The sequence below is a fragment of the Tyto alba genome, unplaced genomic scaffold, assembly GCF_018691265.1.
Source record: "Tyto alba isolate M040663 unplaced genomic scaffold, T.alba_DEE_v4.0 Super-Scaffold_42, whole genome shotgun sequence".
Lineage (NCBI taxonomy): Eukaryota > Metazoa > Chordata > Aves > Strigiformes > Tytonidae > Tyto > Tyto alba.
In genome coordinates this window covers 39,111,984-39,125,118 of record NW_024881318.1, presented here as the reverse complement: position 1 = coordinate 39,125,118, position 13,135 = coordinate 39,111,984, and the positions used below count along the sequence as shown (strand labels likewise).

Sequence of the window (13,135 nt, the reverse complement as noted above, 5' to 3'; positions counted from 1 at the left end):
CTACACCCTGCTGTCGCCCTTTTGCATCACATTGTCACCTATGATACACCTGGGGGTTTTAGTGTAAATTTTTTAGGTAAACAAAGGAAAAAGGCCTCATTAAGATCATGTTGTATATATTGCAAGTAATAATGCATAGTTCCCTAATGAATACTAAAGATGGAAATCAATCTCCTGGTTCTGCTTCCATTCATATATCCAGCGTATAGTACAGCTGAATCCCCGTATTGAAGCAGAACTTGGGTTCAAGCAGAAAACCAAGAATGTAATGAAATCCAATTTATAAGTATAACTTACTGGCACTTCTACTTCAGTGTTTTTGTCCTTGGGCAACTTCTCAATTCCTTACAATGCCCCTGTTTAGGCAAATCTCCTAGTGACTTCTTTGGAAGTTTTATTTACAAGTCCAGGAAGACTCAGCTTTTGTTGCTTACATTTTCTTTAGGGCTATGGCATTAGTTAGTTTAGATTTAAAGTGAGAAAAGGACCATCTGATAATCTGATTTGACTTGACTGTTAAGTATCTTACCCTGCTTTTGATGCAGTCCATGCTAGATGGAGCAAGAATGTCTGACATGATTTGTTTGTATTATCACATTGTGCACTGGGGAAGGTCTTGGCTGAAAACAGCCTGGAGGATGTCTCTTGTGGCTGTGTGTATTGCAAATACAATACTTCATTGGTGCTCTTTGTGAATGTTTCCTGTTTCTCATAAAAATTATGTGTCATTCTTTCAGTGTTGGTGAAACTGAGGCTCAGGAAGAAAGGTTTAAGTAGCTTACTAAATTTACTGAAAGACTGTGAGAGCGTAGAAAACATTACTTCCCAGTGAGTTACACAGCACTGACAGCAAACAGTAAAACCACAAGTGATTTCAGGGACTGATAGTATCAAGCAAATTTTCTTACATGGCATATCAAATTGGGCAACTATATATTGAAAAAATGGTGAAAGTGAGTATGAAAATCCATCATTGCTGTGATTATATATGTGCTGGGTATTTCCTACCCACTTACATGCAAAATTGTGTTGTAAAATTAATTTACAGCTGAAATTATTTCAGTGATTTGCCATGTTTGTGTCTCAGTTTACATCCTATCCTGAAAAGTCCCCATGGTACCTCACATGGGCTAAAATTTTTGCCTTCACACAGTGTGTGCGTGGTGTTTTGATTGGGTCTAGAAGTCTTGTCTGCCTAAGGGTAAACACTGTTACTTGCCACAAATTAGTGTCAAAGCTTCTTCATAGACATTTCAATGAATTTTCCACTCTCACATGTTGTAGAGAAGCAGAGGTATCAAAATATTCCTCTATACTTGGGGTCCAAGGTTTTGGATTTTAGAGCTGTTTAAAGAATTTGAACACTCAATTTCTATAAAATCTTTATATTCTACCATCTAATGAATGTGAGAAAAAATGCCTCACCTTTAGTGTACATTAAAAATCTTTTCGTGACCAGATACCATAAAGCATCTGTTTACCTCACATCAACTCCTTATTTAGGAAAGTCTTTAAAAATCTTTTGAATGTCTCAACCAGAACTGATGGTGTCGGAAATAAATATTTGCATTTGAAAAAATGTGCAATTCTAGGGGGAGAGGGGCAAAAGATAATTGTGAAGTGGCACTGGTATTTCACAATCAATGTCAAATAATGAGATAATAAAAACTGCTGAAATACTATTTTGGATCTTCTTAAAGCAACTGAATCAATGTGTAGTCATGCTAACAAGAGTTCCGCTGTTATCAACATGACAGATTTTGCCATTTCATAATTGCCACCAACATGACAGTTGTAAATCAAAGTAAATTTTTTGACATCATAGGAGTTATACCACTGTCAAAGTAGCAAATGCAAGAAGAGTATCAGGCTCTGGCTTTGCTTAGATTATCTTCTCTGTGTGGACAGAGGTTTACTGTGAAAAAAACTTGTCAGGCACCCAATGTTAAAGAAGCTTGATGTAGTTTCTATGCTTAAATGAAGCTCAAGCTGCTGTAATTAAATATGTTGCAACACCACAGTGACCTATCATAGTTTTAAAAATAAAGTGCTATATGCAGTGTGTTCCAGCTGAAACCAGGATACAGTGTTATTCGGGGAAAAAAAAATCATCTTGTGAATTACACATTCTTATCTGGTACATAATCGAGAGCATTCCACAGCAAAGCACATACTTTATCAGAAGTCAATATGTTTTAAAAATTTTATCCGAAGTCAATATGTTTTAAAAACTAGTGCCCTTGCATCCCAATAGTTCTACTGGAGTTGCAGAGGAGAATACACATTCGTGAAGAGCAGGCAAGAGTTCAAATTAATGTCTCTTTTCTGAAAACAGTAAGACTCTCTCTCCCCTACCCCGAGTTCACACGGATGCATTATAGTTGGCATTTGAGTGCCATCACCTTTCAGAACAATGCTTTCAAATGTATTTCAAGGTTGGTGAACCTGAAAAATTAAAAGGCATTCTGAAGTTGGGGTGCCCCAGAAGGAAGTTCAGTCCCTGAAAGAAGTCGTATTGGGGATCCAGTATTTTCATGCCGCTCCCTGCAAATTAGTCCAGAACTAGAACTCCAGCAAGTTGCTTGTGCAGGGGTCTATGCTGCTGGCATGTCTTTGGGATGAGATATAAAACAGAGGACCTGCATACTTTTGGTCAGTAAAGACCCTGTAGGCCATTTAGTGAGAGTGTGGGTGGTTAATGGCGGTGTCCTGGCTAGGTTTCAGCTATGGTTATTGCATTCCGCTTTCTTATGTTCCATCTGCAGTTTCAGCAGGACATGGTGTTCCTCCCTCTCACTCCCAAACTGTTGAGTAGTGCTCCTGTGCATCATTACACAGCTGCTGTGCTCTACCATGGTGGTACTCCCCCAATATATGTTCCAACAGATTTGGCTCCACATCATGTTTCAGGGCTAAGTTATGTCAAAATTACTTTCTGACATGGTCAGTGGAATTACTCTGGATTTAAAGTGCAGTTACTCTGGATCTAAATTGTAGTCAGATTTGACCTAGTGTCTACAATATCCATTTGTAAAATTTGCAAAGGTCTTTGGGTCTTCTTTTGGTCAAAACACAAAGCTTTTCGCTGCTGAATGCATAAGGAGACCTGGAGTCTAAGGAGCAACCAGAGCTAGTACCATTACAAGTCTGGCAGGAAAAGTTAATATAAGTGCATAAAAGTAAATAAAATCTCCTTTATGTTACTCTTCATTTGAATACATGCTGCCAGTGTCATTCTCATTGATACTGTGGGGAAAGACAGCCTTCTTTTCTTCCTCTGCTATAACATGATGGTATCTTCATGCATACCGTGTGTCTTTGGGGCAAAGAAAACTAGTCCGACAGGTAAGAGAAAGGGGATGTCAGAAGGGAAGAAGTTCTATCGCTTTTGATTTTTATAGTAGAGTGGAGGCTGCAGTGAAGCCAAAAGATAAAGATTTCCATTATTGACTGAGAACTTGGTAGTGCTGCACTGTATTTGTTCCTGCTGCAGCAGTATAACTCAAGGAAAGGACTGCTGACACTTAAACATGAGTTTTTCATATGGTTTCAGTTGGTGAAGTGAGGCTGGTGGGAGGTGGATGAGAAGTGACAGATGAGGTGAAAAAATTTTAACCATGGTTCTTTGCAGACTAAGTGTGTTAAATCTATGAGTTTCACATGTATAATCATGGGGAGGAAGTATGCACACCTTTTCTTCATAATTACAGGAGAAAATGTGAGGTATGTTCAGCATGGTAAAAACACACATCAGGAATATTAGTATGTGATTGTATGTGTAAGTGTACATTTCTATGGAAAACTAGGTGTACGGCTTACCGCTGTCCTACTGATGTCAGTGGGAGTTAGCCAGAATGAGCAAGAGGAGTTGCACATTTCCCCATCTGTACTAATGTGAGTTGGTGTGCTGCTGCACACTTTCGGTAACTTTTACCCCAGGAGTAGTAGGAGTACCCATAGTATAACAGCTTGAAATTTAACTGAGAAGCAAGGAGATGCTCATGGGAAATTCGGCCAAACAAAAACAACAAACCCTAAATCATGGAAATTACTTAGGCCTTTCTTTATTAGAAACAAACATTGTTTTGGGTTTTTTTTTGTTCTGTCTACACCCTAATTAAAACCATCCTCTGCAATTATAGTATGACCAAGTGAATATCTTTCAGTCTGCTTTTCAGCTGTTACAGCTGCACTCAAAATGTAGCTTTGAGATCAGCTAGAAAATATATAGCTCTAAATTTAAGGGCTTATAGAAGAAAGACTTGTGATAAATACTAGAGTTGCTTAATTATTTAATCAAACGAATCTGTGTAATATTTTGTAACATGGACACTTAGCTTATATGCATCAAAAATGGCAGTTTATGGTGCATATGCAAATTTGCTAAAATGTGAACTCTAGCAATGTGTTTTTACATATAACTTCGAGTCACTCTCAGAGGTTGCCACTACAGTGTCCAGAAAGAATCTGCTTCCCAGAACATAAGGCTTGTTTAAGAAGCAATTTTAATTTTGTTTTAACCTTTCTATTAATCTCAACTCCTATATAATCATCTCTCACTGTGTATTCAGCCAGGTGTGTATATACATTTTACCTATGCCAAGAAGTTAATTAGTAAGATAAAAATAGAACTGCAAAAAGTCTGTGGTGTGTATGTGTATATACATACATGTGCCTGTGTTATTTGTAGACATATAAAATTACCTACAGGTAATGCAGGCACAGGAATCAATGGATCTTCTCACACAAAGTGAGAGTTTAAAACAAATGTTTTTGTAACAAAAGTTCAAGGTTTACAGTATATGTTTATATACAGTATATGTTTATACTCTTCTTATTTTCCAAGTAGCCAGTTTTTAAATTGGGAGGTTTTAAAACTGAATCAAAAGACCGAAATTTGTAAAGCCTAAAGGCCCTGAGGAAATGAAGACTCATCTTCACAATCCTCCCCAATTAAGCTCCTAAAAATTAGAGTGATCTCTATGTCCATTTTCTGTTGTAGCCTGTTTGTATCATCCAAGATAATCATCTTGGCACCGATCCCTTGTTCTATCTGACCTAGACGTTTAAGACAAGATGTACCCTAACATATCCTGACACATATCTTCTTAGCATACAGTCAGCAAAAATGAGGAGACAGGTTCAGTATGATAAACCATGACATTCCTGTTATAGATCTAATGTAGTATGTGTATATATGAATCCATATCCATACAAATAATAGTCAAGTTTTGTTTAGAGTCAGAAGAAGATTCAAGGTTATGTCTTGTATCCTTGGAGGTTAATTTAATATGATTTGGAGATTAAAAGATCTTCCCCATCTGAAATTGTGAGAGCTACCCACACATATAAAATAAAAATAAAAATAATAAAAATAAAATCAAGGCTGTATGAGCAAAGAAGGAAGAGCATCACATCACTATGCTGAACAGGTTGGGCTTATTTGTCTACTGCATGGTTTAGAGCTGTGAGCGTGCAGTGGTATCTCTATACTCACTGACTTCCTTGTACACATTGTCACAGGAGGCTTGGCTTAATCAGTTGTGAGCTGAAAAAAGTAATATAAATTGGAACCTTTTGTCATGAAATATTTAAATGTGGATATGATTTAATGGCTTTGGGGAGAAAATTTAGCATGAGAGATTGTAAGAAACAAGAAATCGATTACATGTAAGAAAGGACTTGAGCCTCTAATCAAGTATTACCATATACAGAGAGATCCCTTGCTAGTTATAGCTTAATTCAAAGGGGATAATGGTTAGCTTTTTTGTTAATTTTAAGTTTTATTAAAAAATGACATTCCTATTTGCTTTATCTACTTTTGCATAATACATACTTAAAATGATTTATGGAAAGCCATCACTATGTAAATATGGAAGCATATGCTACACAGTATCCATAAGTAGTGTATTTTCTATGAAATATAGGCATCTGTGGAATTTTTCTTTACTTTTGCTGGAGAAAAAAAGCCAAACAACTTCTTGCTGAAAATTAACAAGATCTAGCTTGATATAACTAACAGTAGTAGCCAAGGATCATTTAAGAGGAGCTTTCTGATTCCCTGCTGTTTCTGTGACAGCAAAGGTAACCCCATGACAATCACACCCTTGACTGTCAGTTTCTCTGATCAGTGGAATTTAGCAGCTGCTGAAGGTCTGGCCCTCCTCACTGCAAGTCCTTAAATTAAATGAAACAAAGGGTGGTGGTGTCTCACTGAGAGGTACCTCATGTAGCCAACTGCCAGCTTCTCTGAGTTAAGATGTGGAATAACTTGTTGATAGCATACTGGGAGCCCTTGCATTTAGACAAGGTCTGCCTATTCTGTGCATGCAAAGAGCTGGGTGCTCTGCCACTGGGTGTGGGGCTATATGATACCAACTTCTACTTGCATGTGGGAGTCTGTTGCAGGATCTGTACCTACTATTCTCGTGAGTTATTGTCATGCTGGCAGTATTTAATTTTTATTTACTTAAATATCCATTTTTGCAAAGCATGCATTTGTTACATAAGCCTGTGAGTGATTTACAAATTAAAGCAAAACCAAAACAAATTACTACTAGTAGTACATTACAAAGAAGCCTGCAGCTGGCTGCAGACAGGAATCCTAATTCAATACATGTAAACAGTATAAATTAGATGATGTTATTTCCATCTTCAAACAATGCAAGTTGCAGTTAGAAGGAAATAATACTTTTGGCTTCGGATTAGAAATGTGTGCATATAGATTGGGTTGGAGGTGACAGTGAAGGCCTGGAGACCAAAATCTGAACTGAGTCTGGTTTTGCAGTTCCAGGTAGGCATTACTCAAACCTAGAACCGGTATGGCTGGCTGGAAGCTGTGGGAGAAATAGATGTAAGAAGATTTAAGTCACGCTCATGGGGAGAGTAGCCAAAGTTAGATAGGTGGGGAAAAAATATATAATCTCAGAACTTTAAAATATTAACTGTCCTTTAATTGTTTGTTTGTGATGTTGGTAGGTTTCTTTTTTTCCCTCCCCTCGCCCCATTTTGGTTTTTTTCTGTTTCACTTTGTTTTGTTGTTGGGTGGGATTTTTTGATGTTCTGAATGATTTCTACTAGATAGCACTGACTGCCTGTGAAATACTGCTCCATCAGAGAGGTAGAATTGGGAGAACATAGAAATTAGAAAAGTGCACAGTGCTTAAAGGTGTTTAAAGGAGGGGACGTTTCCTGACTAATGCTGCAAATCAGGACCAGCATCTGCATAATGATGTTCCTTCATCACTGTGTAAATACATGCTGAACATTTTCTGCATAGAGATAGTTTCTGGGGCTTTCCATCTAGGTCAGCTGAGTAAGATATTCTGTAATTAATTGCTGTTGAGGGTTTCATAGTCTTGTAAAGTTTGATTGTGAATGGTCATGTACGAAGCCTCTCTAAAGGTTTTACAGTCACATCTAAGGTACTGAAACATACATGGCATTGACCTTCATCATTAACTTTGTATCCACAGAGGTAACAGAGATCAAAACTGGAATAATAAAACCAGCTGTAATCAAATAAATATATACTTTACTATTTGGGGCAAATTGCATTTTCTGGTACTTTAGAAAATGTGAGGGGAGAGAAGAATCAACCCTCTGAAGACAGGAAAGGGAAGGGAAGGGAAGGGAAGGGAAGGGAAGGGAAGGGAAGGGAAGGGAAGGGAAGGGAAGGGAAGGGAAGGGAAGGGAAGGGAAGGGAAGGGAAGGGAAGGGAAGGGAAGGGAAGGGAAGGGAAGGGAAGGGAAGGGAAGGGAAGGGAAGGGAAGGGAAGGGAAGGGAAGGGAAGGGAAGGGAAGGGAAGGGAAGGGAAGGGAAGGGAAGGGAAGGGAAGGGAAGGGAAGGGAAGGGAAGGGAAGGGAAGGGAAGGGAAGGGAAGGGAAGGGAAGGAGGGAAGGAGGAAAGGAAAGGAAAGGAAAGGAAAGGAAAGGAAAGGAAAGGAAAGGAAAGGAAAGGAAAGGAAAGGAAAGGAAAGGAAAGGAAAGGAAAGGAAAGGAAAGGAAAGGAAAGGAAAGGAAAGGAAAGGAAAGGAAAGGAAAGGAAAGGAAAGGAAAGGAAAGGAAAGGAAAGGAAAGGAAAGGAAAGGAAAGGAAAGGAAAGGAAAGGAAAGGAAAGGAAAGGAAAGGAAAGGAAAGGAAAGGAAAGGAAAGGAAAGGAAAGGAAAGGAAAGGAAAGGAAAGGAAAGGAAAGGAAAGGAAAGGAAAGGAAAGGAAAGGAAAGGAAAGGAAAGGAAAGGAAAGGAAAGGAAAGGAAAGGAAAGGAAAGGAAAGGAAAGGAAAGGAAAGGAAAGGAAAGGAAAGGAAAGGAAAGGAAAGGAAAGGAAAGGAAAGGAAAGGAAAGGAAAGGAAAGGAAAGGAGGGAGGGAGAAAGAAAGAGAGAAAGAGAGAAAGAAAGAAAGAAAGAAAGAAAGAAAGAAAGAAAGAAAGAAAGAAAGAAAGAAAGAAAGAAAGAAAGAAAGAAAGAAAGAAAGAAAGAAAGAAAGAAAGAAAGAAAGAAAGAAAGAAAGAAAGAAAGAAAGAAAGAAAGAAAGAAAGAAAGAAAGAAAGAAAGAAAGAAAGAAAGAAAGAAAGAAAGAAAGAAAGAAAGAAAGAAAGAAAGAAAGAAAGAAAGAAAGAGAAAGGAAGAGAGAAAGGAAGAGAGAAAGGAAGAGAGAAAGAAAGAGAGAAAGAAAGAAAGAGAGAAAGAGAGAGAGAAAGAGAGAGAGAAAGAGAGAGAGAAAGAGAGAGAGAAAGAGAGAAAGAAAGAAGAAAGAAAGAAAGAAAGAAAGAAAGAAAGAAAGAAAGAAAGAAAGAAAGAAAGAAAGAAAGAAAGAAAGAAAGAAAGAAAGAAAGAAAGAAAGAAAGAAAGAAGAAAGAAAGAAAGAAAGAAAGAAAGAAAGAAAGAAAGAAAGAAAGAAAGAAAGAAAGAAAGAAAGAAAGAAAGAAAGAAAGAAAGAAAGAAAGAAAGAAAGAAAAGAAAGAAAGAAAGAAAGAAAGAAAGAAAGAAAGAAAGAAAGAAAGAAAGAAAAGAAAGAAAGAAAGAAAGAAAGAAAGAAAGAAAGAAAGAAAGAAAGAAAGAAAGAAAGAAAGAAAAGAAAGAAAGAAAGAAAGAAAGAAAGAAAGAAAGAAAGAAAGAAAGAAAGAAAGAAAGAAAGAAAGAAAGAAAGAAAGAAAGAAAGAAAGAAAGAAAGAAAGAAAGAAAGAAAGAAAGAAAGAAAGAAAGAAAGAAAGAAAGAAAGAAAGGCAGGAAGGAAGGCAGGAAGGCAGGAAGGAAGGCAGGAAGGCAGGAAGGAAGGCAGGAAGGAAGGCAGGAAGGAAGGAAGGAAGGAAGGAAGGAAGGAAGGAAGGAAGGAAGGAAGGAAGGAAGGAAGGAAGGAAGGAAGGAAGGAAGGAAGGAAGGAAGGAAGGAAGGAAGGAAGGAAGGAAGGAAGGAAGGAAGGAAGGAAGGAAGGAAGGAAGGAAGGAAGGAAGGAAGGAAGGAAGGAAGGAAGGAAGGAAGGAAGGAAGATCGCCGGGGGGAGGGGGAAGGAAGGGAAGAAAGGTATTTTCAGGCTCCATAACTAAACAAGAGCTAGCGTCTTTTGCAATAGTGCATAGTCTAAAGTGTTCAGATAAGGTTCTGAAGTTGATATTCAAAATTTTAAAAGATCAGACACAGTACAGGGGAGTATCTTGCAAGGCTTCCAAACTGTTTATTGCATGAGGTAGCAATGGAATAATTCTGGTTTGATGGCCTGCAACAGTGCTTGCTGGTTATCGTTACTGTTCTGATGTTATGTCCACCATTTGCCCAAAAGGAAAGATGCAAATAAAATGATGTATTCATTATATAATTATTTTAATATGTTTTTATCAATACATGCTGGAGTGGCTTGCCTGACATTACATTGCAGAATTTTTAAGTCCTACCTTCAGGCAAATCTCATGCTTACTAGCAAAAATGAAAGTGTGAAATGCTTTTTAATGTATATTTAACAACAGATAGTCTAGTGATTACTGATGTGTATTCTCTCTGGATTTTTCCCTTGCTATCAGAAGGCAGTGTTAAGATACAACATTTTTACACATTTATGCTATCTACATCTATCAGATGCTTACTTTTTACATATTTTTAACTGTCATTTATAACAACACTGCAAAGAAGTCACCTCTTAAGCCTAACCATTTCAAGATTGCAAGCTTACAATCAATTGCCAGTAATAGTCCAGTTATGCTTAAAACCAGTGCCCCAGATTCTATCTTTGATGAAAGTTTATAATGAATATATTTTTCAGTAGTGCTGTCATGAGAAAAAAAAAAAAAAGAAAAAAGATTTTTTTAAAAAAAAGTAGTAAGGTACAAGTGTTATGTGCTATTTTTAAGTCTTTTTGTCTTGTGTCAAAATTTCTTGTGAGATGGCCTATGAATGACTTCTGGTTATATTTAAGAAGCAAATCTATCAAATGCACCATTTAATAGTGATAAAGGTACAATTTTCTATAGTGCACCATTTAATAGTAATTAAGGTACAACTTTCTACATTTTACATTGGAGCAATACAGCAACAGTTCATGTTTTACACTAATGTGTGCTAAACAGTAGCATTGTACATAGATCACCATTGTTAAAATGAAAGTATTCAAAGCATTTTAGATCACAGAGCCCCGTGGTCTACATTTTGTTTGCTCTGACATTACTAAGCTCAATCTGTTTCTCTGACTGTAACTCTTAATTACTATATTTGCATGGCTAGAAAGTTTGCTTTTTTTTTGGTCAGGTTCTATTAATGCTGTTTGGATGTTGTTTTTTGAGCTTAGTGTTTCATGTTCAGGCAGCAGAACACCTTCTATTGAATTCAATAATTATACAGAATCAATAAGTTTTTTCTTTGTGTTTGTCTTTGTTGTTTCTTTGATATGGCCTCTAGGATGCTGCAGGCAAAGTGCTGGACCGCTGGGCCATCATGTCCAGGGAAGAAGAGATCATTACCCTTCAGCAGTTCCTGAGATTTGGAGAAACCAAATCCATTGTAGAGCTGATGGCAATTCAAGAAAAAGAAGGGCAGGCTGTGGCTGTGCCATCTTCAAAGACAGATTCAGATATAAGGACTTTTATTGAAAGCAATAATCGCACCAGGAGCCCAAGTCTCCTTGCTCACTTGGAGAATAGCAACCCTTCCAGCATTCATCATTTTGAAAATATCCCGAATAGCCTTGCATTCCTGCTTCCATTCCAGTATATAAATCCAGTCTCTGCTCCGCTGCTGGGGCTGCCTCCAAATGGCCTCCTGCTGGAACAGCCATCAATGAGGCTTCGTGAACCAAGCCTTACGACCCAAAATGAGTATAACGAGAGCAGTGAATCTGAAGTTTCCCCTACGCCTTTCAAGAATGAGCAAACATCCAGCAGGAATGCTTTGACCAGCATCACAAATGTTGAGCCCAAAACTGAGCCAGCCTGTGTGTCTCCTGTTCAGACACCTACGCCTGTCAATGATTTATCAAAACCAGAACACGCTAAAAGCTCATTCCGCATTCACAGAATGAGGAGAATGGGGTCAGCCTCGAGGAAAGGAAGGGTGTTTTGCAATGCATGTGGTAAAACTTTCTATGACAAAGGTACTCTTAAAATCCACTACAATGCTGTTCACCTGAAAATCAAGCACCGGTGCACTATTGAGGGCTGCAACATGGTCTTCAGCTCTCTCAGAAGCCGCAATCGCCACAGTGCTAACCCCAATCCCCGCCTCCACATGCCTATGTTAAGGAACAACCGTGACAAAGATCTAATTCGTGCTACATCAGGTGCGGCCACTCCAGTCATAGCAAGTACAAAATCCAACCTAACTTTAACAAGTCCTGGGCGTCCACCAATGGGGTTTACCACTCCCCCTCTAGATCCTGTACTACAGAACCCTCTTCCCAGTCAGCTGGTGTTCCCAGCTTTAAAGACTGTCCAACCTGTTCCTCCGTTTTACAGAAATTTACTTACTCCTGGAGAGATGGTAAGTCCTCCAACTTCACTTCCTACTAGTCCAATAATACCAGCAGTGAGTGGCATGGAGCATCCTCCTCCTCCTCCTTCAGAGTCATCAGTACCTTCAGTGCTGATGCCCACTCCAGAGCCTAATGCTGACCTTGCCCCCAAGAAGAAGCCAAGGAAATCAAGCATGCCAGTTAAAATTGAAAAGGAAGTTATCGATACTGCTGATGAGTTTGATGATGAAGACGAAGAGGTGAATGACAGCAGCACAATGGTGAATGACATTGGTCATGACAATCACTGCCATTCTCAGGAGGAAATGAGCCCAGGCCTGTCTGTGAAAGACTTTTCCAAAAGTGACAGAAGCAGATGCCTTTCCAGACCAGACATAAGAAGGGCAGACAGCATGACATCAGAAGACCAGGAGCATGAGAGAGACTATGAAAATGAATCAGAGTCATCAGAGCCCAAATTGTGTGAGGAATCCATGGAAGGTGACGATCGCCTCCATGAACCTGGCGAAAAATCTATGATGCACAGTGACAGACCAGATGAAAACCACAATGACTCTTCCAATCAGGATGTCATTAAGGTGAAGGAAGAGTATACAGATCCTACATATGACATGTTCTACATGAGCCAATATGGACTGTACAATGGAGGCAGTGCCAGTATGGCTGCCCTTCATGAAAGTTTTGCTTCTACATTCAACTACAGCAGCCCTCAGAAGTTCTCCCCAGAAGGTGAAATGTGCTCCAGCCCAGACCCCAAGATCTGCTATGTGTGCAAGAAAAGTTTCAAGAGTTCCTACAGTGTGAAGCTTCACTACAGAAATGTTCATTTAAAAGAGATGCATGTCTGCACAGTGGCTGGTTGTAATGCTGCGTTCCCATCACGGAGAAGCAGAGACAGGTCAGTAAATATTAATTGATTTTCTACATTATTAAATGTGTTGCAATATGTAAGAATAGGCAGTTTAGGATATATGAAGAAATAGAGACATGCACAGTAATGACAAGTGACAGTTGTGTTCCCATGACATTGAGAGAGTTTTATCACTTTAAGATTTTCATTGTTGTTTGGCATTCAGAATAGTATATATTGTGCCATTCTTTTAAGTGACTGGCTAGATAATAAATGTCACTGTTCTTTCTGTGTGCCTGTGAACATGTGTATTGTACTTCTGCTTATAA

General features: G+C 38.5%; 1 protein-coding gene across 5 annotated transcripts in view; it reads left to right on the top strand.

The window, feature by feature from the left end:
- BNC2 (basonuclin 2) overlaps positions 1-13,135 on the top strand; it is a 340,578-nt gene that overhangs the window by 295,154 nt on the left and 32,289 nt on the right. For all 5 annotated transcript variants that reach the window (XM_042804706.1, XM_042804705.1, XM_042804707.1 and 2 more), the window contains exon 5: positions 10,888-12,854. In XM_042804706.1, coding sequence (XP_042660640.1) covers positions 10,888-12,854 — 1,967 coding nt within the window. The remainder of the gene's footprint in view (positions 1-10,887; positions 12,855-13,135) is intronic.